At 40.7% G+C, this 27168-nt stretch overlaps 1 protein-coding gene across 2 annotated transcripts in view; it reads right to left on the bottom strand.

Moving 5' to 3' along the window:
- Nucleotides 1-27168, bottom strand: part of LOC139393225 (ankyrin repeat and sterile alpha motif domain-containing protein 1B-like) — a 366701-nt gene that overhangs the window by 12929 nt on the left and 326604 nt on the right. The window contains exons 23-25 of one of the 2 annotated variants that reach the window (XM_071141673.1): nucleotides 20189-20230; nucleotides 19402-19527; nucleotides 4349-4420 (exon numbers count right to left, since the gene is read on the bottom strand). In XM_071141673.1, coding sequence (XP_070997774.1) covers nucleotides 4349-4420; nucleotides 19402-19527; nucleotides 20189-20230 — 240 coding nt within the window. The remainder of the gene's footprint in view (nucleotides 1-4348; nucleotides 4421-19401; nucleotides 19528-20188; nucleotides 20231-27168) is intronic. The other variant, XM_071141674.1, reaches the window with a different exon arrangement.

Below are 27168 nucleotides of genomic sequence, written 5' to 3'. Positions count from 1 at the left end.
GACAGCGGCATGTTTCTTTCTATTCCCACCCAGACTTACTATCACCCGCTCTAGTCTGACAGCGGCATGTTTCTTTCTATTCCCACCCAGACTTACTATCACCCGCTCTAGTCTGACAGCGGCATGTTTCTTTCTATTCCCACCCAGACTTACTATCACCCGCTCTAGTCTGACAGCGGCATGTTTCTTTCTATTCCCACCCAGACTTACTATCACCCGCTCTAGTCTGACAGCGGCATGTTCCTTTCTATTCCCACCCAGACTTACTATCACCCGCTCTAGTCTGACAGCGGCATGTTTCTTTCTATTCCCACCCAGACTTACTATCACCCGCTCTAGTCTGACAGCGGCATGTTCCTTTCTATTCCCACCCAGACTTACTATCACCCGCTCTAGTCTGACAGCGGCATGTTTCTTTCTATTCCCACCCAGACTTACTATCACCCGCTCTAGTCTGACAGCGGCATGTTTCTTTCTATTCCCACCCAGACTTACTATCACCCGCTCTAGTCTGACAGCGGCATGTTTCTTTCTATTCCCACCCAGACTTACTATCACCCGCTCTAGTCTGACAGCGGCATGTTTCTTTCTATTCCCACCCAGACCTACTATCACCCGCTCTAGTCTGACAGCGGCATGTTTCTTTCTATTCCCACCCAGACTTACTATCACCCGCTCTAGTCTGACAGCGGCATGTTTCTTTCTATTCCCACCCAGACCTACTATCACCCGCTCTAGTCTGACAGCGGCATGTTTCTTTCTATTCCCACCCAGACTTACTATCACCCGCTCTAGTCTGACAGCGGCATGTTTCTTTCTATTCCCACCCAGACTTACTATCACCCGCTCTAGTCTGACAGCGGCATGTTTCTTTCTATTCCCACCCAGACTTACTATCACCCGCTCTAGTCTGACAGCGGCATGTTTCTTTCTATTCCCACCCAGACTTACTATCACCCGCTCTAGTCTGACAGCGGCATGTTTCTTTCTATTCCCACCCAGACTTACTATCACCCGCTCTAGTCTGACAGCGGCATGTTTCTTTCTATTCCCACCCAGACTTACTATCACCCGCTCTAGTCTGACAGCAGCATGTTTCTTTCTATTCCCACCCAGACTTACTATCACCCGCTCTAGTCTGACAGCGGCATGTTTCTTTCTATTCCCACCCAGACTTACTATCACCCGCTCTAGTCTGACAGCGGCATGTTTCTTTCTATTCCCACCCAGACTTACTATCACCCGCTCTAGTCTGACAGCGGCATGTTTCTTTCTATTCCCACCCAGACTTACTATCACCCGCTCTAGTCTGACAGCGGCATGTTCCTTTCTATTCCCACCCAGACTTACTATCACCCGCTCTAGTCTGACAGCGGCATGTTTCTTTCTATTCCCACCCAGACTTACTATCACCCGCTCTAGTCTGACAGCGGCATGTTTCTTTCTATTCCCACCCAGACTTACTATCACCCGCTCTAGTCTGACAGCGGCATGTTTCTTTCTATTCCCACCCAGACTTACTATCACCCGCTCTAGTCTGACAGCGGCATGTTTCTTTCTATTCCCACCCAGACTTACTATCACCCGCTCTAGTCTGACAGCGGCATGTTTCTTTCTATTCCCACCCAGACTTACTATCACCCGCTCTAGTCTGACAGCGGCATGTTTCTTTCTATTCCCACCCAGACTTACTATCACCCGCTCTAGTCTGACAGCGGCATGTTTCTTTCTATTCCCACCCAGACTTACTATCACCCGCTCTAGTCTGACAGTGGCATGTTTCTTTCTATTCCCACCCAGACTTACTATCACCCGCTCTAGTCTGACAGCGGCATGTTTCTTTCTATTCCCACCCAGACTTACTATCACCCGCTCTAGTCTGACAGCGGCATGTTTCTTTCTATTCCCACCCAGACCTACTATCACCCGCTCTAGTCTGACAGCGGCATGTTTCTTTCTATTCCCACCCAGACTTACTATCACCCGCTCTAGTCTGACAGCGGCATGTTTCTTTCTATTCCCACCCAGACCTACTATCACCCGCTCTAGTCTGACAGCGGCATGTTTCTTTCTATTCCCACCCAGACTTACTATCACCCGCTCTAGTCTGACAGCGGCATGTTTCTTTCTATTCCCACCCAGACTTACTATCACCCGCTCTAGTCTGACAGCGGCATGTTTCTTTCTATTCCCACCCAGACTTACTATCACCCGCTCTAGTCTGACAGCGGCATGTTTCTTTCTATTCCCACCCAGACTTACTATCACCCGCTCTAGTCTGACAGCGGCATGTTTCTTTCTATTCCCACCCAGACTTACTATCACCCGCTCTAGTCTGACAGCGGCATGTTTCTTTCTATTCCCACCCAGACCTACTATCACCCGCTCTAGTCTGACAGCGGCATGTTTCTTTCTATTCCCACCCAGACTTACTATCACCCGCTCTAGTCTGACAGCGGCATGTTTCTTTCTATTCCCACCCAGACTTACTATCACCCGCTCTAGTCTGACAGCGGCATGTTTCTTTCTATTCCCACCCAGACTTACTATCACCCGCTCTAGTCTGACAGCGGCATGTTTCTTTCTATTCCCACCCAGACTTACTATCACCCGCTCTAGTCTGACAGCGGCATGTTTCTTTCTATTCCCACCCAGACTTACTATCACCCGCTCTAGTCTGACAGCGGCATGTTTCTTTCTATTCCCACCCAGACTTACTATCACCCGCTCTAGTCTGACAGCGGCATGTTTCTTTCTATTCCCACCCAGACCTACTATCACCCGCTCTAGTCTGACAGCGGCATGTTTCTTTCTATTCCCACCCAGACTTACTATCACCCGCTCTAGTCTGACAGCGGCATGTTTCTTTCTATTCCCACCCAGACTTACTATCACCCGCTCTAGTCTGACAGCGGCATGTTTCTTTCTATTCCCACCCAGACTTACTATCACCCGCTCTAGTCTGACAGCGGCATGTTTCTTTCTATTCCCACCCAGACTTACTATCACCCGCTCTAGTCTGACAGCGGCATGTTTCTTTCTATTCCCACCCAGACCTACTATCACCCGCTCTAGTCTGACAGCGGCATGTTTCTTTCTATTCCCACCCAGACCTACTATCACCCGCTCTAGTCTGACAGCGGCATGTTTCTTTGACAGCGGCTATTCCCACCCAGACTTACTATCACCCGCTCTAGTCTGACAGCGGCATGTTTCTTTCTATTCCCACCCAGACTTACTATCACCCGCTCTAGTCTGACAGCGGCATGTTCCTTTCTATTCCCACCCAGACTTACTATCACCCGCTCTAGTCTGACAGCGGCATGTTTCTTTCTATTCCCACCCAGACTTACTATCACCCGCTCTAGTCTGACAGCGGCATGTTTCTTTCTATTCCCACCCAGACTTACTATCACCCGCTCTAGTCTGACAGCGGCATGTTTCTTTCCCCTTCTCCCATTGTTAAGCTCATTATTCGCTGCCGCAGTGGGGAATGATGTGACTTCAAATCACTATCACCCTAGTACCATTATTCCACCTGTCAGGGATTTAATATATTCAACAGATCTTGTTTGAATTCCTCTTCTCTCCCCCCCCCTGCCCCCCCCCCCTGCTCTCACTCTCTGTGTTTCCTCAACATCAGCATATTTCTAGTGCAGCGGTTCCCTGTCAAGATCACGGGCTTATGAGGGCCGACAAACGCAGCGCTGCGAGACACAAAGACAGACGACGAGAGAGCAGAGGGAATTACATATGCATATGGACCATGTTGATACTGTGTCCACAAGCATGGAAATATAGAGAGAAAAGAGGAAGAGTGATGGAGAAGGGGGGGGGGGGGTATAACAGGACGCAGGTACAGTAGGTGCATCGAGAGCAGAGCTCCAAATTTAATGACCCTTGAAGTCTGACAATAAAAACAACAGCATCAATTGTTTTGGCAGATCAAGATAAACCGAGAGAGGGAGGGAGGGAGAGAGAGGGAGAGGCTCTCTGAGGTGTCTGCAGCATGGTGAGCTGTCTGCTCTCAGATGTGACAAAACAGATAAAGATGAGGAGAAGAAAGGATGTTGCGGGGCAGGCATAGTACACATATTAATAGTCTGCTTCCGCACTTCCACACTGCAGTAACTCAGTAAAGAGAGAGGAGAGAGAGAGAGAGGGGAGGAGAGAGAGAGAGAGAGAGAGAGAGAGAGAGAGAGAGAGAGAGAAGTTGAATGAAAGTGAAAGAGAATAAAAGAGAGCAGAAGAGATGGAGGTGAATCCAGGTTAAAAATAGACTACAGTGGTGGTTAAAGTGGGCCTAGTTTCTCTCTCTGGGTGGTAGTGATGTGCCAGGCCCTCTTACCCTCATCTTGGAGCAGGCGTCTTGTGTTGACTCTGTTCCTCTCAGCTCTTTCACCAGCATGGAGCCCAGGTACTGTCAGAGACATAAAGGTAAACAACGTTAGCATTCACATTCCATCCTAGAGCTATTAGACAGACACATGAAGGATCATAGAATCATTCAATGTAAGATGGAAAATTAAAAGCCAGTCGCATAATAACGCAGTGCTTTCTGATGTGACGAAAACAACCTGGAAATCCCCAGAGGAGTGTAAACAGGGCTGGGGCGGGCAGGAAATGTGCAAAGTGGGGAGGTCAATAAGTGAGGACCTGGTTCGTGAGGACACAGACCCAATTTAATAAAGGTGGTGTTTATGGGGACAGTACTTACGGGGACATTAGGGCTAAAGGGATGTAATGCGTGTACGATTAACGGCTCAACGCGCCCACTGTTGATTTGAGAGCTAAAAGCCCCAAAGAGGATTTTTTATAGGATGTTCTGACACCCAAAGTGCAAACATTGATCCTTTTATACCTCGAACCCTTGACCCTAAATCATTTACCCTTCAGGATATGCTTTTGAAAAATGTCCCGGCAAAAGGATCCACCTAATCTTACCCTTCGTCAAAAGATAACAAATACATTGCATTAGCTTAATGGTAACACAACCACACCCTGATTTCTCTCCTATTTTAAGTGCAGTAGAATGAATGAGTCATTTCTTTATGGGAGGTAGGCTGGTGGTTGTAGTGGGGTTGTCTGGGCTGGTTACTGCTCTGTCTGGCTCTGTTGTTAATAATGCTACGGTATCAAGGGAGCGTCGTCTGTTCTCGTATGGAGAACACTGTAATAACGTTACAAACCTCCAAGAAGCCCCTGTCTCTGGGTGTGTGTTTGTGAATATGTGTGTGTGTGTGTGTGTGTGTGCGCACGCGCACGCATCATTGTGAAAACAAACAGTAGTGTCGTCTGAGGCTGAAAACGTTACAGAGAACATAGTAATAACATTACAGAGTGAAAGCGCTACAGGGCTTTGGGGAATCAGTATTGACCGATTATACAGTTAGGATTATGTGTGTCATTCCAGCCATGTAAGACAGCGGTCAAAAGAACATCATCTGAAGAGGACACAATGTGATAACATTGGAGCAACATCTTAGCAATGTTTCCCTTTAAGAGTACAACAGTGCATTCATTAAAGGGAGTGCATTTTCTTGTTTCTCCTGTGTTAAAATTACATTCAACAACCACCACACCCTAGAAATGGACAACAAAATCATGCTCGACAGTAATCCCAAAAGCGTTGAAATAACGTTAGGACATTGTCTGGTGTAATAAAGAAGGTATGTTATACAGTGGGGCAAAAAAGTATTTAGTCAGCCACCATTGTGCAAGTTCTCCCACTTAAAAAGATGAGAGAGGCCTGTAATTTTCATCATAGGTACACTTCAACTATGACAGACAAAATGACAACAAAAAAAATCCAGAAAATCACATTGTAGGATTTTGAATGAATGAATTTGCAAATTATGGTGGAAAATAAGTATTTTGTCAATAACAAAAGTTTATCTCAATACTTTGTTATATACCCTTTGTTGGCAATGACAGAGGTCAAACGTTTTTTGTAAGTCTTCACAAGGTTTTCACACACTGTTGCTGGTATTTTGGCCCATTCCTCCATGCAGATCTCCTCTAGAGCAGTGATGTTTTGGGGCTGTTGCTGAGCAACACACTTTCAACTCCCTCCAAAGATTTTCTATGGGGTTGAGATCTGGAGACTGGCTAGGCCACTCAAGGACCTTGAAATGCTTCTTACAAAGCCACTCCTTCGTTGCCTGGGCAGTGTGTTTGGGATCATTGTCATGCTGAAAGACCCAGCCACGTTTCATCTTCAATGCCCTTGCTGATGGTTTTCACTCAAAATCTCACGATACATGGCCCCATTCATTCTTTCCTTTACACGGATCAGTCGTCCTGGTCCCTTTGCAGAAAAACAGCCCCGAAGCATGATGTTTCCACCCCCATGCTTCACAGTAGGTATGGTGTTCTTTGGATGCAACTCAGCATTCTTTGTCCTCCAAACACGACGAGTTGAGTTTTTAGCAAAAAGTTATATTTTGGTTTCATCTGACCATTTGACATTCTCCCAATCTTCTTCTGGATCATCCAAATGCTCTCTAGCAAACTTCAGATGGGCCTGGACATGTACTGGCTTAAGCAGGGGGACACGTCTGGCACTGCAGGATTTGAGTCCCTGGCGGCGTAGTGTGTTACTGATGGTAGGCTTTGTTAGTTTGGTCCCAGCTCTCTGCAGTTCATTCACTAGGTCCCCCTGTGTGGTTCTGGTATTTTTGCTCACCGTTCTTGTGATCATTTTGACCCCATGGGGTGAGATCTGGCGTGGAGCCCCAGATCGAGGGGGATTATCAGTGGTATTGTATGTCTTCCATTTCCTAATAATTGCTCCCACAATTGATTTCTTCAAACCAAGCTGCTTACCTATTGCAGATTCAGTCTTCCCAGCCTGGTGCAGGTTTACAATTTTGTTTCTGGTGTCCTTTGACAGCTCTTTGGTCTTGGCCATAGTGGAGTGTGGAGTGTGACTGAGGTTGTGGACAGGTGTCTTTTATACTGATAACAAGTTCAAACAGGTGCCATTAATACAGGTAACGAGTGGAGGATAGAGGAGCCTCTTAAAGAAGTTACAGGTCTGTGAGAGCCAGAAATCTTGCTTGTTTGTAGGTGACCAAATACTTATTTTCCACCCTAATTTGCAAATAAATTCATTCAAAATCCTACAATGTGATTTTCTGGATTGTTTCCCTTCATTTTGTCTGTCATGGTTGAAGTGTACCTATGATGAAAATTACAGGCCCCTCTCATCTTTTTAAGTGGGAGAACTTGCACAATTGGTGGCTTTTTTGCCCCACTGTATATGCAGTGATGACATTTGGCGGTCTAAGAATGTAAATAAAGAAAGTATAATGACAGAGCTGGTCTATAATAAAGAAAGTATAATGACATCAGAGCTGGTCTATAATAAAGAAAGTATAATGACATCAGAGATGGTCTATAATAAAGAAAGTATAATGACAGAGCTGGTCTATAATAAAGAAAGTATAATGACATCAGAGCTGGTCTATAATAAAGAAAGTATAATGACATCAGAGCTGGTCTATAATAAAGAAAGTATAATGACATCAGAGCTGGTCTATAATAAAGAAAGTATAATGACATCAGAGCTAGTCTATAATAAAGAAAGTATAATGACATCAGAGATGGTCTATAATAAAGAAAGTATAATGACAGAGCTGGTCTATAATAAAGACAGTATAATGACATCAGAGCTGGTCTATAATAAAGAAAGTATAATGACATCAGAGCTGGTCTATAATAAAGAAAGTATAATGACATTAGAGCTGGTCTATAATAAAGAAAGTATAATGACATCAGAGCTGGTCTATAATAAAGAAAGTATAATGACATCAGAGCTGGTCTATAATAAAGAAAGTATAATGACAGAGCTGGTCTATAATAAAGAAAGCATAATGACATCAGAGCTGGTCTATAATAAAGAAAGTATAATGACATCAGAGATGGTCTATAATAAAGAAAGCATAATGACATCAGAGCTGGTCTATAATAAAGAAAGTATAATGACATCAGAGCTGGTCTATAATAAAGAAAGTATAATGACATCAGAGCTGGTCTATAATAACGAAAGTATAATGACAGAGCTGGTCTATAATAAAGAAAGTATAATGACATCAGAGCTGGTCTATAATAAAGAAAGTATAATGACATCAGAGCTGGTCTATAATAACGAAAGTATAATGACAGAGCTGGTCTATAATAAAGAAAGTATAATGACATCAGAGCTGGTCTATAATAAAGAAAGTATAATGACATCAGAGCTGGTCTATAATAAAGAAAGTATAATGACATCAGAGATGGTCTATAATAAAGAAAGTATAATGACAGAGCTGGTCTATAATAAAGAAAGTATAATGACATCAGAGCTGGTCTATAATAAAGAAAGTATAATGACATCAGAGCTGGTCTATAATAAAGAAAGTATAATGACATCAGAGATGGTCTATAATAAAGAAAGTATAATGACATCAGAGCTAGTCTATAATAAAGAAAGTATAATGACATCAGAGATGGTCTATAATAAAGAAAGTATAATGACAGAGCTGGTCTATAATAAAGACAGTATAATGACATCAGAGCTGGTCTATAATAAAGAAAGTATAATGACATCAGAGCTGGTCTATAATAAAGAAAGTATAATGACATTAGAGCTGGTCTATAATAAAGAAAGTATAATGACATCAGAGCTGGTCTATAATAAAGAAAGTATAATGACATCAGAGATGGTCTATAATAAAGAAAGTATAATGACATCAGAGCTAGTCTATAATAAAGAAAGTATAATGACATCAGAGCTGGTCTATAATAACGAAAGTATAATGACAGAGCTGGTCTATAATAAAGAAAGTATAATGACATCAGAGCTGGTCTATAATAAAGAAAGTATAATGACATCAGAGCTGGTCTATAATAAAGAAAGTATAATGACAGAGCTGGTCTATAATAAAGAAAGCATAATGACATCAGAGCTGGTCTATAATAAAGAAAGTATAATGACATCAGAGATGGTCTATAATAAAGAAAGCATAATGACATCAGAGCTGGTCTATAATAAAGAAAGTATAATGACATCAGAGCTGGTCTATAATAAAGAAAGTATAATGACATCAGAGATGGTCTATAATAAAGAAAGTATAATGACATCAGAGCTGGTCTATAATAACGAAAGTATAATGACAGAGCTGGTCTATAATAAAGAAAGTATAATGACATCAGAGCTGGTCTATAATAAAGAAAGTATAATGACATCAGAGCTGGTCTATAATAAAGAAAGTATAATGACATCAGAGATGGTCTATAATAAAGAAAGTATAATGACATCAGAGCTGGTCTATAATAAAGAAAGTATAATGACATCAGAGCTGGTCTATAATAAAGAAAGTATAATGACATCAGAGCTGGTCTATAATAAAGAAAGTATAATGACAGAGCTGGTCTATAATAAAGAAAGTATAATGACATCAGAGCTGGTCTATAATAAAGAAAGTATAATGACAGAGCTGGTCTATAATAAAGAAAGTATAATGACATCAGAGTCTATAATAAAGAAAGTATAATGACATGGTCTATAATAAAGAAAGTATAATGACATCAGAGCTGGTCTATAATAAAGAAAGTATAATGACTATAATAAAGAAAGTATAATGACAGAGCTGGTCTATAATAAAGACAGTATAATGACATCAGAGCTGGTCTATAATAAAGAAAGTATAATGACATCAGAGCTGGTCTATAATAAAGAAAGTATAATGACATTAGAGCTGGTCTATAATAAAGAAAGTATAATGACATCAGAGCTGGTCTATAATAAAGAAAGTATAATGACATCAGAGATGGTCTATAATAAAGAAAGTATAATGACATCAGAGCTAGTCTATAATAAAGAAAGTATAATGACATCAGAGCTGGTCTATAATAACGAAAGTATAATGACAGAGCTGGTCTATAATAAAGAAAGTATAATGACATCAGAGCTGGTCTATAATAAAGAAAGTATAATGACATCAGAGCTGGTCTATAATAAAGAAAGTATAATGACAGAGCTGGTCTATAATAAAGAAAGCATAATGACATCAGAGCTGGTCTATAATAAAGAAAGTATAATGACATCAGAGATGGTCTATAATAAAGAAAGCATAATGACATCAGAGCTGGTCTATAATAAAGAAAGTATAATGACATCAGAGCTGGTCTATAATAAAGAAAGTATAATGACATCAGAGCTGGTCTATAATAACGAAAGTATAATGACAGAGCTGGTCTATAATAAAGAAAGTATAATGACATCAGAGCTGGTCTATAATAAAGAAAGTATAATGACATCAGAGCTGGTCTATAATAAAGAAAGTATAATGACATCAGAGATGGTCTATAATAAAGAAAGTATAATGACATCAGAGCTGGTCTATAATAAAGAAAGTATAATGACATCAGAGCTGGTCTATAATAAAGAAAGTATAATGACATCAGAGCTGGTCTATAATAAAGAAAGTATAATGACAGAGCTGGTCTATAATAAAGAAAGTATAATGACATCAGAGCTGGTCTATAATAAAGAAAGTATAATGACAGAGCTGGTCTATAATAAAGAAAGTATAATGACATCAGAGCTGGTCTATAATAAAGAAAGTATAATGACATCAGAGCTGGTCTATAATAAAGAAAGTATAATGACATCAGAGCTGGTCTATAATAAAGAAAGTATAATGACATCAGAGCTGGTCTATAATAAAGAAAGTATAATGACATCAGAGCTGGTCTATAATAAAGAAAGTATAATGACAGAGCTGGTCTATAATAAAGAAAGTATAATGACATCAGAGCTGGTCTATGATAAAGAAAGTATAATGACATCAGAGCTGGTCTATAATAAAGAAAGTATAATGACATCAGAGCTGGTCTATAATAAAGAAAGTATAATGACATCAGAGATGGTCTATAATAAAGAAAGTATAATGACATCAGAGCTGGTCTATAATAAAGAAAGTATAATGACAGAGCTGGTCTATAATAAAGAAAGCATAATGACATCAGAGATGGTCTATAATAAAGAAAGTATAATGACATCAGAGCTGGTCTATAATAAAGAAAGTATAATGACATCAGAGCTGGTCTATAATAAAGAAAGTATAATGACATCAGAGCTGGTCTATAATAAAGAAAGTATAATGACATCAGAGCTGGTCTATAATAAAGAAAGTATAATGACATCAGAGCTGGTCTATAATAAAGAAAGTATAATGACATCAGAGCTGGTCTATAATAAAGAAAGTATAATGACATCAGAGCTGGTCTATAATAAAGAAAGCATAATGACAGAGCTGGTCTATAATAAAGAAAGTATAATGACATCAGAGATGGTCTATAATAAAGAAAGTATAATGACATCAGAGCTGGTCTATAATAAAGAAAGTATAATGACATCAGAGCTGGTCTATAATAAAGAAAGTATAATGACATCAGAGCTGGTCTATAATAAAGAAAGCATAATGACATCAGAGCTGGTCTATAATAAAGAAAGTATAATGACATCAGAGATGGTCTATAATAAAGAAAGTATAATGACATCAGAGATGGTCTATAATAAAGAAAGTATAATGACATCAGAGCTGGTCTATAATAAAGAAAGCATAATGACAGAGCTGGTCTATAATAAAGAAAGTATAATGACATCAGAGCTGGTCTATAATAAAGAAAGCATAATGACATCAGAGCTGGTCTATAATAAAGAAAGTATAATGACATCAGAGCTGGTCTATAATAAAGAAAGTATAATGACATCAGAGCTGGTCTATAATAAAGAAAGTATAATGACATCAGAGCTGGTCTATAATAAAGAAAGTATAATGACATCAGAGCTGGTCTATAATAAAGAAAGTATAATGACATCAGAGCTGGTCTATAATAAAGAAAGCATAATGACAGAGCTGGTCTATAATAAAGAAAGTATAATGACAGAGCTGGTCTATAATAAAGAAAGTATAACGACATTAGAGCTGGTCTATAATAAAGAAAGTATAATGACATCAGAGCTGGTCTATAATAAAGAAAGCATAATGACATCAGAGCTGGTCTATAATAAAGAAAGTATAATGACATCAGAGCTGGTCTATAATAAAGAAAGTATAATGACATCAGAGCTGGTCTATAATAAAGAAAGTATAATGACATCAGAGCTGGTCTATAATAAAGAAAGTATAATGACATCAGAGCTGGTCTATAATAAAGAAAGTATAATGACATCAGAGCTGGTCTATAATAAAGAAAGCATAATGACAGAGCTGGTCTATAATAAAGAAAGTATAATGACAGAGCTGGTCTATAATAAAGAAAGCATAATGACATCAGAGCTGGTCTATAATAAAGAAAGTATAATGACATCAGAGATGGTCTATAATAAAGAAAGTATAATGACATCAGAGCTGGTCTATAATAAAGAAAGTATAATGACATCAGAGCTGGTCTATAATAAAGAAAGCATAATGACAGAGCTGGTCTATAATAAAGAAAGTATAATGACATTAGAGCTGGTCTATATTAAAGAATTGATTAAAACAAAGTTTGGTTTTATGAAGACAACATTGTAATGACATCAGAGCTGGTCTATAATAAAGAAAGTATAACGACATTAGAGCTGGTCTATAATAAAGAAAGTATAATGACATCAGAGCTGGTCTATAATAAAGAAAGTATAATGACATCAGAGCTGGTCTATAATAAAGAAAGTATAATGACAGAGCTGGTCTATAATAAAGAAAGCATAATGACATCAGAGCTGGTCTATAATAAAGAAAGTATAATGACATCAGAGCTGGTCTATAATAAAGAAAGCATAATGACAGAGCTGGTCTATAATAAAGAAAGTATAATGACATCAGAGCTGGTCTATAATAAAGAAAGTATAATGACATCAGAGCTGGTCTATAATAAAGAAAGTATAATGACAGAGCTGGTCTATAATAAAAAAAGCATAATGACATCAGAGCTGGTCTATAATAAAGAAAGTATAATGACATCAGAGATGGTCTATAATAAAGAAAGTATAATGACATCAGAGATGGTCTATAATAAAGAAAGTATAATGACATCAGAGCTGGTCTATAATAAAGAAAGTATAATGACATCAGAGCTGGTCTATAATAAAGAAAGTATAATGACAGAGCTGGTCTATAATAAAGAAAGTATAATGACATCAGAGCTGGTCTATAATAAAGAAAGTATAATGACATCAGAGCTGGTCTATAATAAAGAAAGTATAATGACAGAGCTGGTCTATAATAAAGAAAGTATAATGACATCAGAGCTGGTCTATAATAAAGAAAGTATAATGACATCAGAGCTGGTCTATAATAAAGAAAGTATAATGACATCAGAGCTGGTCTATAATAAAGAAAGTATAATGACATCAGAGATGGTCTATAATAAAGAAAGTATAATGACATCAGAGCTGGTCTATAATAAAGAAAGTATAATGACATCAGAGCTGGTCTATAATAAAGAAAGCATAATGACAGAGCTGGTCTATAATAAAGAAAGTATAATGACATCAGAGCTGGTCTATAATAAAGAAAGTATAATGACATCAGAGCTGGTCTATAACAAAGAAAGTATAATGACATCAGAGCTGGTCTATAATAAAGAAAGTATAATGACATCAGAGCTGGTCTATAACAAAGAAAGTATAATGACATCAGAGCTGGTCTATAATAAAGAAAGTATAATGACATCAGAGCTGGTCTATAACAAAGAAAGTATAATGACATCAGAGCTGGTCTATAATAAAGAAAGTATAATGACATCAGAGCTGGTCTATAATAAAGAAAGCATAATGACAGAGCTGGTCTATAATAAAGAAAGTATAACGACATCAGAGCTGGTCTATATTAAAGAATTGATTACAACAAAGTTTGGTTTTATGAAGACAACATTGTAATGACATCAGAGCTGGTCTATAATAAAGAAAGTATAACGACATTAGAGCTGGTCTATAATAAAGAAAGTATAATGACAGAGCTGGTCTATAATAAAGAAAGCATAATGACATCAGAGCTGGTCTATAATAAAGAAAGTATAATGACATCAGAGATGGTCTATAATAAAGAAAGTATAATGACATCAGAGCTGGTCTATAATAAAGAAAGTATAATGACATCAGAGCTGGTCTATAATAAAGAAAGCATAATTACAGAGCTGGTCTATAATAAAGAAAGTATAATGACATCAGAGCTGGTCTATAATAAAGAAAGTATAATGACATCAGAGCTGGTCTATAATAAAGAAAGCATAATGACAGAGCTGGTCTATAATAAAGAAAGTATAATGACATCATAGCTGGTCTATAATAAAGAAAGTATAATGACAGAGCTGGTCTATAATAAAGAAAGTATAATGACATCAGAGCTGGTCTATAACAAAGAAAGTATAATGACATCAGAGCTGGTCTATAATAAAGAAAGTATAATGACATCAGAGCTGGTCTATAATAAAGAAAGCATAATGACAGAGCTGGTCTATAATAAAGAAAGTATAATGACATCAGAGCTGGTCTATATTAAAGAATTGATTACAACAAAGTTTGGTTTTATGAAGACAACATTGTAATGACATCAGAGCTGGTCTATAATAAAGAAAGTATAACGACATTAGAGCTGGTCTATAATAAAGAAAGTATAATGACAGAGCTGGTCTATAATAAAGAAAGCATAATGACATCAGAGCTGGTCTATAATAAAGAAAGTATAATGACATCAGAGATGGTCTATAATAAAGAAAGTATAATGACATCAGAGCTGGTCTATAATAAAGAAAGTATAATGACATCAGAGCTGGTCTATAATAAAGAAAGTATAATGACATCAGAGCTGGTCTATAATAAAGAAAGTATAATGACATCAGAGCTGGTCTATAATAAAGAAAGCATAATTACAGAGCTGGTCTATAATAAAGAAAGTATAATGACATCAGAGCTGGTCTATAATAAAGAAAGTATAATGACATCAGAGCTGGTCTATAATAAAGAAAGCATAATGACAGAGCTGGTCTATAATAAAGAAAGTATAATGACATCAGAGCTGGTCTATAACAAAGAAAGTATAATGACATCAGAGCTGGTCTATAATAAAGAAAGTATAATGACATCAGAGCTGGTCTATAATAAAGAAAGCATAATGACAGAGCTGGTCTATAATAAAGAAAGTATAATGACATCAGAGCTGGTCTATATTAAAGAATTGATTACAACAAAGTTTGGTTTTATGAAGACAACATTGTAATGACATCAGAGCTGGTCTATAATAAAGAAAGTATAACGACATTAGAGCTGGTCTATAATAAAGAAAGTATAATGACATCAGAGCTGGTCTATAATAAAGAAAGCATAATGACATCAGAGCTGGTCTATAATAAAGAAAGTATAATGACATCAGAGATGGTCTATAATAAAGAAAGTATAATGACATCAGAGCTGGTCTATAATAAAGAAAGTATAATGACATCAGAGCTGGTCTATAATAAAGAAAGCATAATTACAGAGCTGGTCTATAATAAAGAAAGTATAATGACATCAGAGCTGGTCTATAATAAAGAAAGTATAATGACATCAGAGCTGGTCTATAATAAAGAAAGCATAATGACAGAGCTGGTCTATAATAAAGAAAGTATAATGACATCAGAGCTGGTCTATAATAAAGAAAGTATAATGACAGAGCTGGTCTATAATAAAGAAAGTATAATGACATCAGAGCTGGTCTATAATAAAGAAAGTATAATGACATCAGAGCTGGTCTATAACAAAGAAAGCATAATGACAGAGCTGGTCTATAATAAAGAAAGTATAATGACATCAGAGCTGGTCTATAATAAAGAAAGTATAATGACATCAGAGCTGGTCTATAATAAAGAAAGCATAATGACAAAGCTGGTCTATAATAAAGAAAGTATAATGACATCAGAGCTGGTCTATAATAAAGAAAGTATAATGACATCAGAGCTGGTCTATAATAAAGAAAGTATAATGACATCAGAGCTGGTCTATAATAACGAAAGTATAATGACATTAGAGCTGGTCTATAATAAAGAAAGTATAATGACATCAGAGCTGGTCTATAATAAAGAAAGTATAATGACATCAGAGCTGGTCTATAATAAAGAAAGTATAATGACATCAGAGATGGTCTATAATAAAGAAAGTATAATGACATCAGAGCTGGTCTATAATAAAGAAAGCATAATGACATCAGAGCTGGTCTATAATAAAGAAAGTATAATGACATCAGAGATGGTCTATAATAAAGAAAGTATAATGACAGAGCTGGTCTATAATAAAGAAAGTATAATGACATCAGAGCTGGTCTATAATAAAGAAAGTATAATGACAGAGCTGGTCTATAATAAAGAAAGCATAATGACATCAGAGCTGGTCTATAATAAAGAAAGTATAATGACATCAGAGATGGTCTATAATAAAGAAAGTATAATGACATCAGAGCTGGTCTACAATAAAGAAAGTATAATGACAGAGCTGGTCTATAATAAAGAAAGTATAATGACATCAGAGCTGGTCTATAATAAAGAAAGTATAATGACATCGGAGCTGGTCTATAATAAAGAAAGCATAATGACAGAGCTGGTCTATAATAAAGAAAGTATAATGACATCAGAGATGGTCTATAATAAAGAAAGTATAATGACATCAGAGCTGGTCTATAATAAAGAAAGTATAATGACATTAGAGCTGGTCTATATTAAAGAATTGATTAAAACAAAGTTTGGTTTTATGAAGACAACATTGTAATGACATTAGAGAATTGTCTCTGGTTGAATGAAGATCATTGTGAGTAATAGAATCAGTGCGTTTACAGCATCAGGCCTTAGAGGATTTGTCCCTCTCTTCTCTCTTTTTACATCCTCAACTCTATCCTCTTCCTCACTGCTTACATCCTCAACTCTATCCTCTTACTCTGTACACTGCTTACATCCTCAACTATCCTCTTCCTCTGTACACTGCTTACATCCTCAACTATCCTCTTCCTCTGTACACTGCTTACATGCTCAACTATCCTCTTCCTCTGTACACTGCTTACATCCTCAACTATCCTCTTCCTCTGTACACTGCTTACATCCTCAACTCTATCCTCTTCCTCCGTAAACTGCTTACATCCTCAATTATCCTCTTCCTCCGTACATTGCTTACATCCTCAACTATCCTCTTCTTCCGTACACTGCTTACATCCTCAACTATCCTCTTCCTCCGTACACTGCTTACATCCTCAACTCTATCCTCTTACTCCGTACACTGCTTACATCCTCAACTATCCTCTTACTCTGTACACTGCTTACATCCTCAACTCTATCCTCTTCCACACTGCTTACATCCTCAACTCTATCCTCTTACTCCGTACACTGCTTACATCCTCAACTATCCTCTTACTCTGTACACTGCTTACATCCTCAACTCTATCCTCTTCCACACTGCTTACATCCTCAACTCTATCCTCTTCCACACTGCTTACATCCTCAACTCTATCCTCTTCCTCTGTACACTGCTTACATCCTCAACTCTATCCTCTTCCTCTGTACACTGCTTACATCCTCAACTCTATCCTCTTCCACACTGCTTACATCCTCAACTATCCTCTTACTCTGTACACTGCTTACATCCTCAACTATCCTCTTACTCCGTACACTGCTTACATCCTCAACTCTATCCTCTTCCTCTGTACACTGCTTACATCCTCAACTCTATCCTCTTCCACACTGCTTACATCCTCAACTCTATCCTCTTACTCCGTACACTGCTTACATCCTCAACTCTATCCTCTTCCACACTGCTTACATCCTCAACTCTATCCTCTTACTCCGTACACTGCTTACATCCTCAACTCTATCCTCTTACTCTGTACACTGCTTACATCCTCAACTATCCTCTTACTCTGTACACTGCTTACATCCTCAACTATCCTCTTCCTCTGTACACTGCTTACATCCTCTTACTCTGTACACTGCTTACATCCTCAACTCTATCCTCTATCTCAGTGCTTAACTCTCCATGCTTTTTTAAATGTCTGTCTCTTCCTTTTAGTCACACTGTAACTCAGTATTTATTTTTCCCTCCATCCCTGCCTCCCTCCTTCTTACTTTATATGCCTCCCTATACTCCTCACTTTTCCTCCCTCGCTTAATCTCTCCATCCTTCTCTCTCTCTCTCCCTCCTTTTCTTTCTCTCTCAGATTCTCCTCTATCTCACTTCGTGGGGCCATGTGGAGCTTCAGTCCTGGGAGAGTAGTTGCTTGGCACTGATTATTTAATTTATTTACACTTTCTCTCTCTGCCTTCCTTCTTCCCTCTCTCAACCCACACTACCTTATCCCCCACTCTCTCAACCCACACTACCTTTTTCCCTCACTCTCTCAACCATCACTTCCTTATCCCTCCCTCTCTCAACCCACACTACCTTTTCCCTCACTCTATCACAAACTCTCTCGCTTACTCACACTCACTGTTTCTCTCTCCCTCGCTCTTTCTCTCTAATCCTCTAGCCCCCTCATCTCCACAACAGCACCTCTAAGCCAATCGCTATGCACAACTGTGCAAGAGTCAATCACAATTCAACACGGCTGGCCCCGAGAGCCAATGGGAGCCTCCAGACTCCAAATGGGAGCCAATCATCTTCCCGGTGATTCATCAGCTGAAAGTGGGTAGTAATCAGTGTTACATGGTTGCTGGGGCTAAGCCAATCAAATGTACATGTGCAGTATCCTTGGAAACATGGTTGGTTTTATGTAACGGGAGGCTAAAATTACTGCAGCAGCGTGAATAGCTTGGTGCAGTATTGATCGAAGGGTGAAACATGGTTTTACTCCTGAATACCTCCAGTGTGTCGGTTAGGTAACACAAGTGCAGGTACTTTAAGTCGGGGGGGGGGGGGGGGGGGGGGACCCTGAAAGTGTGTGTCTTGAACCCCCTTGGCAGACAGGGCATCTCTCCCACATTACAGTATTATTCAAACCTTTTCAGCGGGGTTCGTTCCACCAGAATTTCTGGAGAATTTTCTTCCCTAATAATTTCTCTAAACCCCACCCTAACCCAAATATGTCACAACCTTAAAATCTGTAAATTTTTACATAAACAAATAACCTTCATTATAGTTTCTTCTCTTATCAAAATACATTTACTCAATAAAATTGTATTTGTTTGTATTATCTTTCTGAAAAACGTATATTGTCCCATATAATAATCTGTACTCTAAATGTTTAGTTCCTTTTTATTGACCCCACTGATGTTCCCGACTTTGAATACCGCTGCTGTAGAATATGATACGATGCTAATGTAGCGTTTTGCATGCATTCACAAGCATATCATACATGCATGAAAAGCATACTAACACACACACACACTGTATAACGTAGGGACAGGACTACTCACGTAAGCTTCATAGTCACACGACTGGAAGATGAGCTTCTCAGGGTGGTGCTGCCAGTATTGCACTGGAGTGGACGAGGTGGCCTCGTTGGGAGGACGCAACGTGATTGGCTCGCACCATTCGCCTTGCTGTAACGACAGCCAATGGCAAGATCAGACAGAGGCCACGGATGAGGAATCACAGACGATTACAAGGAAAAGGATTGGGCACAAACTTAAGTCAAGCATATTCTGAGCTGATACATCTAGTCTGTCAGATATGTGTTGCTGTTTGCTCCTAACCACATGGCACTTCTATGATGTAACAGGTTCTATCCAGACTGACTGAACATGAAAAGCTTAACAACAACGCTTCAACAACGCTTCAACAACATTTCAAAAACATTTTGAGACCTCACTGTGTTTCTATGGATCATCCTCTCCTAATGCTAAGTGTGTTTTAACAGTCTTAGAAGGGTCATATTGAAATGGCTTTTCATACTGTTTAATTCCCCTAGCTAGTGCTATGATGCTCACACCTCCCCTGGCACTGTGTGGAAAATCCCCTGTCCTTCTTTCTTTCATCCCTTTCAACAGAAACAGGAAATGGATATATATTTAGCTACAGTACTTTTCCCTTAGCCAATATGTTCTAAATCAAATGGAAATGATCATGAGTAAATGGACTTGTATTATCAACAAATATAATGTACATTTATATCACGTACATTGACAGTTGACTGTTCGACTGTTTGTCACGTACAATGACAACAACAGTATTTGATGCACACTAGCATCACATACAACTTACAGTATCATTTCTTGCAGAAGGTCTTTCTCCAACATCATGAGACTGATAAATAAATAGAAATAAGATCCAGGATCAGGACAACAATAAGTTGGTTGATAACATAGAGCTGGATAGAGGGTGCACTTTCCACAAAGCCTGTTTTAGCATGGGCAGTGCCATTGAGGACTTTCATCAATGGAGATAGCCCTCAATGGCACTGCCCATGCTGTAATAGAAACCATAATGGCAAATATGCAAAGACGTGGCCTCTATCCAACTCTATGGTCTATAATAATCAAGCAGACGATAATCACACAGGCAATGTTTACAACAAGGCTGGAGTGTGAGGAAATCCTCCCGACACAGTTTCATAATCAAAGTCCCATGACAGGTGCTGATCCACTATATGGGAGTGCTTGTTTGTACTATATGGGAGTGCTTGTTTGTTTGTGTGTCACATCCATCTGCGTCTTAATGAGATACTCTGGAGGTGAGGTAATCAGGGATAATGACATCGGGGTAAATAGCTGCAGGGTGAGCCCTAGAGGAGGATCAGAACAGGTAATCTACTCCAAGACACTGGGCTACTCTAACTGATCTAAATTACAGAGATAGATAGAGAGGGGGGGGGGAGAAAGAGAGATGGGGAGAACAAAACACAATTATATAAAGACCAGAAAGAGCACAGAGAAAGAGAGAGAACTTCATTATTCCTGTAATGGGGCCCAGGGCATGATCTCTGACTGTCTCAGTAGTAATGGAGTGAGTAGGGCCACGTCTTTGACTGCCTCAGTAGCAATGGGGGGGGGGTAGGGCATGATCTCTGACTGCCTCAGTAGTAATGGGGGGAGCAGGGCATGATCTCTGACTGCCTCAGTAGTAATGGGGGGAGCAGGGCATGATCTCTGACTGTCTCAGTAGTAATGGAGTGAGTAGGGCCACGTCTTTGACTGCCTCAGTAGCAATGGGGGGGGGGGGGGGGGGGGGGGGCATGATCTCTGACTGCCTCAGTAGTAATGGGGGGAGCAGGGCATGATCTCTGACTGCCTCAGTAGTAATGGAGGGAGTTATTTGACTGCCTCAGTAGTAATGGGGGAGTAGGGCATCATCTCTGACTGCCTCAGTAGTAATGGGGGGAGTAGGGCATCATCTCTGACTGCCTCAGTAGTAATGGAGGGAGTTCTTTGACTGCCTCAGTAGCAATGGGGGGAGTAGGGCATGATCTCTGACTGACTCAGTAGTAATGGGGGCGGCATGATCTCTGACTGCCTCACTAGTAATGGGGGGAGCAGGGCATGATCTCTGACTGTCTCAGAAGCAATGGGGGGAGTAGGGCATGATATCTGTCTGCCTCAGTAGTAATGGGGTGGGAGCAGGGCATGATCTCTGACTGCCTCAGTAGTAATGGGGGGAGTAGGGCATCATCTCTGACTGCCTCTAGTAATGGGGGGAGTAGGGCATGATCTCTGTCTGCCTCAGTAGTAATGGGGAGGGAGCAGGGCATGATCTCTGACTGCCTCAGTAGTAATGGGGGGAGTAGGGCATGAGGGGTAGTAGGGCATCATCTCTGACTGCCTCAGTAGTAATGGAGGGAGTTCTTTGACTGCCTCAGTAGCAATGGGGGGAGTAGGGCATGATCTCTGACTGACTCAGTAGTAATGGGGGCGGCATGATCTCTGACTGCCTCACTAGTAATGGGGGGAGCAGGGCATGATCTCTGACTGTCTCAGAAGCAATGGGGGGAGTAGGGCATGATCTCTGACTGCATCAGTAGCAATGGGGGGAGTAGGGCATGATATCTGTCTGCCTCAGTAGTAATGGGGTGGGAGCAGGGCATGATCTCTGACTGCCTCAGTAGTAATGGGGGGAGTAGGGCATCATCTCTGACTGCCTCTAGTAATGGGGGGAGTAGGGCATGATCTCTGTCTGCCTCAGTAGTAATGGGGAGGGAGCAGGGCATGATCTCTGACTGCCTCAGAAGCAATGGGGGGAGTAGGGCATGTTCTCTGACTGCCTCAGTAGCAATGGGGGGAGTAGGGCATGAGGGGTAGAAGGCCATGATCTCTGATTGCCTCAGTCGTAATGGGGAGGGAGCAGGGCGTGATCTCTGACTGCCTCAGTAGTAATGGGGAGGGAGCAGGACATGATCTCTGACTGCCTCAGTAGTAATGGGGGGAGTAGGTCATGAGGGGTAGAAGGCCATGTTCTCTGACTGCCTCAGTCGTAATGGGGAGGGAGCAGGACATGATCTCTGACTGCCTCAGTAGTAATGGAGAGGGAGCAGGTCATGAGGGGTAGTCGGCCATGATCGCTGACTGCCTCAGTTGTAATGGGGAGGGAGCAGGACATGATCTCTGACTGCCTCAGTGGCAATGGGGGGAGTAGGGCATGATCTCTGACTGCCTCAGTAGAAATAGGGGGAGTAGGGCATGATCTCTGACTGCCTCAGTAGTAATGGGGAGGGAGCAGGGCATGATCTCTGACTGCCTCAGTAGTAATGGGGAGGGAGTAGGGCATGATCTCTGACTGCCTCAGTAGTAATGGGGAGGGAGTAGGGCATGATCTCTGACTGCCTCAGTAGCAATGGGGATGGGGGGCAGGGCATGGTCTCTGACTGCCTCAGTAGCAATAGGGGGAGTAGGGTATGATCTCGGACTGCCTCAGTAGTAATGGGGAGGGAGCAGGGCATGATCTCTGACTGCCTCAGTAGTAATGGTGAGGGAGTAGGGCATGATCTCTGACTGCCTCAGTTGCGATGGGCAGTCAGAGGCAATGTGGAGAGGCATTGTGGAGGGAAAAGGGGGAAAAAGGGAGAGATAAAGGAAAGAGTGGAAAGTATATGAGAGTGAGAGGAATACAGAAGTCTCCATAATGATCCCCTCTACACGACCTTGTTGACTCACTGCAGTCACCTGAGTGCTGCTCTAAAGAGGCCAATGTTGTCATGAGTCGTGACACAAACGCACTTCAAAGAGTCAGTCGTGTAGAAACATAAGTGTGTGTCTGGTGCGACAAGCTCTGTGAATCACACACACTCTCACACACACTCCGGATGGACCCTAATCGGGGTAGATCAAAGGAACGCTTAAGAGAAGCTGCTCTCCCAGATGCCTCTGACTCGCCGACCGTGATTTCATAGGTTGGTGGAGAGGTTCAATAGGAAGATCATGGATTTTGGTAGAGGTTACCATACTGTACCATGCATGCTAATATTCAGACCCCTTGACTTTCCACATTTCGTTACGTTACAGCCTTATTCAAAAATTATTATCGATTTTTTTTCCAAAATCAATCTACACACAATACCCCATAATGACAAAGCAAAAATAGGTTTTTAGAAATGTTTGCACATGTATTAAAAACAAAAACTGAAATATCACATTTACATAAGTATTCAGACCCTTTACTCAGTACTTTGTTGAAGCACCTTTGGCATCGATTACAGCCTCGAGTCTTCTTGGGTTTGACGCTACAAGCTTGACACACCTGTATTTGGGGAGTTTCTCCAATTATTCTCTGCAGATCCTCTCAAGCTCTGTCAGGTTGGATGGGGAGCGACGCTTCACAGCTATTGTCAGGTCTCTCCAGAGATATTAGATCGGTTTCAAGTCCGGGCTCTGGCTGGGCCAATCAAGGACATTCAGAGACTTGTCCCAAAGCCACTCCTGCGTTGTCTTGGCTGTGTGCTTAGGGTCGTTGTCCTGTCGGAAGGTGAACCTTCACTCCAGTCTGAGGTCCTGAGCGCTCTGGTGCAGGTTTTCATCAAGGTTCTCTCTGTACTTTGATCTGTTCATCTTTGACTCGATCCTGACTAGTCTCCCAGTCCCTGCCGCTGAAAAACATCCACACAGCATGATGCTGCCATCACCATGCTTCACCGTAGGGATGGTGCCAGGTTTCCTCCAGACGTGACACTTGGCATTCAGGCCAAAGAGTTCAATCTTGGTTTCAGACCAGAGAAGCTTGTTCCTCATGGTCTGAGAGTCTTTAAGTGCCTTTTGGCAAACTCAAAGTGGGCTGTCATGTGCTGAGGAGAGGCTTTCATCTGGCCAATCTATCATAAAGGTCTGATTGGTGGTGTGCTACATAGATGGTTGTCCTTCTGGAAGGTTCTCCCATCTTCACAGAGTAACTCTGGAGCTCAGTCGGAGTGACCATCATGTTCTTGGCCACCTCCCTGACTAAGGCCCTTCTCTCCTGATTGCTCAGCTTGGCCAGGCGGCCAGCTCTAGGAAGAGTCTTGGTGGTTCCAAACTTTTTTCCATTTAAGAATGATGGAGGCCACTGTGTTCTTGCGGATCTTCAATGCTGCAGAATTCCTCGACACAATCCTGTCTCGGAGCTCTACGGACTATTCCTTCGACATCATGGCTTGATTTTTGCTCTGACATGCACTGAAGGACCTTATATAGACAGCTGTGTGCCTTTCCAAACCAATGGGGAATGGGAAAAATTGCTATTTAATCCATTTTAGAATAAGGCTGTAACATAACAAAATGTGGGAAAAGCGAAGGGGTCTGAATACTTGCGGGAATGCACTGTATATAAGTTAAATAGCATGCTAATACAGGTTGGTAGAGCAGTTATGGTACAGTATAGGGCAGGATTCTCCAATAGGCAATCCAAGGGCCAAATATACAGTCGTGGGCAAAAGTTTTGAGAATGACACAAATATACATTTTCACAAAGTCTGCTGCCTCAGTTTGTATGATAGCAATTTGCATATACTCCAGAATGTTATGAAGAGTGATCAGTTGAACTGCAATTACTTTTAAAGTACCTCTTTGCCATGCAAATGAACTGAATCCCCAAAAAACATTTCCACTGCATTTCAGCCCTGCCACAAAAGGACCAGCTGACATCATGTCAGTGATTCTCTCGTTAACACAGGTGTGAGTGTTAACGAAGACACGGCTGGAGATCACTTTGTCATGCTGATTGAGTTTGAATAACAGACTGGAAGCTTCAAAAAAGGAGGGTGGTGCTTGGAATCATTGTTCTTCCTCTGTCAACCATGGTTACCTGCAAGGAAACGCATGCGTCATCATTGCTTTTCACAAAAAGGGATTCACAGGCACAGCCAGTAAGATTGCACCTAAATCAACTATTTATCGGATCATCAAGAACTTCAAGGAGAGCAGTTCAATTGTTGTGAAGAAGGCTTCAGGGCGCCCAAGAAAGTCCAGCAAGCGCCAGGACCGTCTCAGCTGCGGGATCGGCCAGTACAGAGCTTGCTCAGGAATGGCAGCAGGCAAGTGTGAGTGCATCTGCACGCACAGTGAGACGAAGACTTGAGGATGGCCTAGTGTCAAGAAGGGCAGCAAAGAAGCCACTTCTATCCAGGAAAAACATCAGGGACAAACTGATATTCTGCAAAAGGTACAGGGATTGGACTGCTGAGGGCTGGGTCATTTTCTCTGATGAATCCCCTTTCCGATTGTTTGGGGCATCCGGAAAAAAGCTTGTCCGGAGAAGACAAGGTGAGCACTACCATCAGTCCTGTGTCATGCCAACAGTAAAGCATCCTGAGACCATTCATGTGTGGGGTTGCTTCTCAGCCAAGGGAGTGGGCTCACTCACAATTTTGCCTAAGAACACAGCCATAAATAAAGAATGGTACCAACACATCCCGAGAGCAACTTCTCCCAACCATCCAGGAACAGTTTGGTGATGAACAATGCCTTTTCCAGCATGATGAAGCACCTTGCCTGGCTCTGGGAACAAAACATCAATATTTTGGGTCCATGGCCAGGAAACTCCCCAGACCTTAATCCCATTGAGAACTTGTGGTCAATCCTCAAGAGGAGACAAACAAAAACCCACAAATTCTGACAAACTCCAAGCATTGATTATGCAAGAATGGGCTGCCAGAAGTTAATTGACAGCATGACAGGGCGGATTGCAGAGGTCTTGAAAAAGAAGGGTCAACACTGCAAATATTGACTCTTTGCATCAACTTGTAATTTTCAATAAAAGCCTTTGACACTTCTGAAATGCTTTTAATTATACTTCAGTATTCCATAGTAACATCTGACAAAAATATCTAAAAACAATTGAGGCAGCAGACTTTGTGAAAATGTATATTTGTGTCATCCACAAAACTTTTGGCCACGACTGTATATATATGTATTTTTTTTAGTACAGTTGTTCCCAAGTACAGTAGTTTCCAAGTACAGTTGTTCCCAAGTACAGTAGTTTCCAAGTACAGTTGTTCCCAAGTACAGTAGTTTCCAAGTACAGTTGTTCCCAAGTACAGTTGCTCCCAAGTACAGTAGTTCCCAAGTACAGTTGTTCCCATGTACAGTAGTTCCCAAGTACAGTAGTTCCCAAGTACAGTTGTTCCCAAGTACAGTAGTTCCCAAGTACAGTTGTTCCCAAGTACAGTAGTTCCCAAGTACAGTAGTTCCCAAGTACAGTTGTTCCCAAGTACAGTAGTTCCCAAGTACAGTTGTTCCCAAGTACAGTTGTTCCCAAGTACAGTAGTTTCCAAGTACAGTTGTTCCCAAGTACAGTAGTTTCCAAGTACAGTTGTTCCCAAGTACAGTTGTTCCCAAGTACAGTTGTTCCCAAGTACAGTAGTTTCCAAGTACAGTAGTTCCCAAGTACAGTAGTTTCCAAGTACAGTAGTTCCCAAGTACAGTTGTTCCCAAGTACAGTTGTTCCCAAGTACAGTAGCTCCCAAGTACAGTAGTTCCCAAGTACAGTAGTTCCCAAGTACAGTTGTTCCCAAGTACAGTTGTTCCCAAGTACAGTTGTTCCCAAGTACAGTAGTTCCCAAGTACAGTAGTTCCCAAGTACAGTTGTTCCCAAGTACAGTTGTTCCCAAGTACAGTTGTTCCCAAGTACAGTTGTTCCCAAGTACAGTAGTTTCCAAGTACAGTTGTTCCCAAGTACAGTTGTTCCCAAGTACAGTTGTTCCCAAGTACAGTAGTTTCCAAGTACAGTTGTTCCCAAGTACAGTTGTTCCCAAGTACAGTTGTTCCCAAGTACAGTAGTTTCCA

The sequence above is a fragment of the Oncorhynchus clarkii genome, chromosome 33 (genome assembly GCF_045791955.1).
Source record: "Oncorhynchus clarkii lewisi isolate Uvic-CL-2024 chromosome 33, UVic_Ocla_1.0, whole genome shotgun sequence".
In the NCBI taxonomy this organism is placed as follows: Eukaryota; Metazoa; Chordata; class Actinopteri; order Salmoniformes; family Salmonidae; genus Oncorhynchus; species Oncorhynchus clarkii.
Note: the sequence above shows the minus strand (reverse complement) of the source record. Positions and strands in the feature narration are given on the sequence as shown.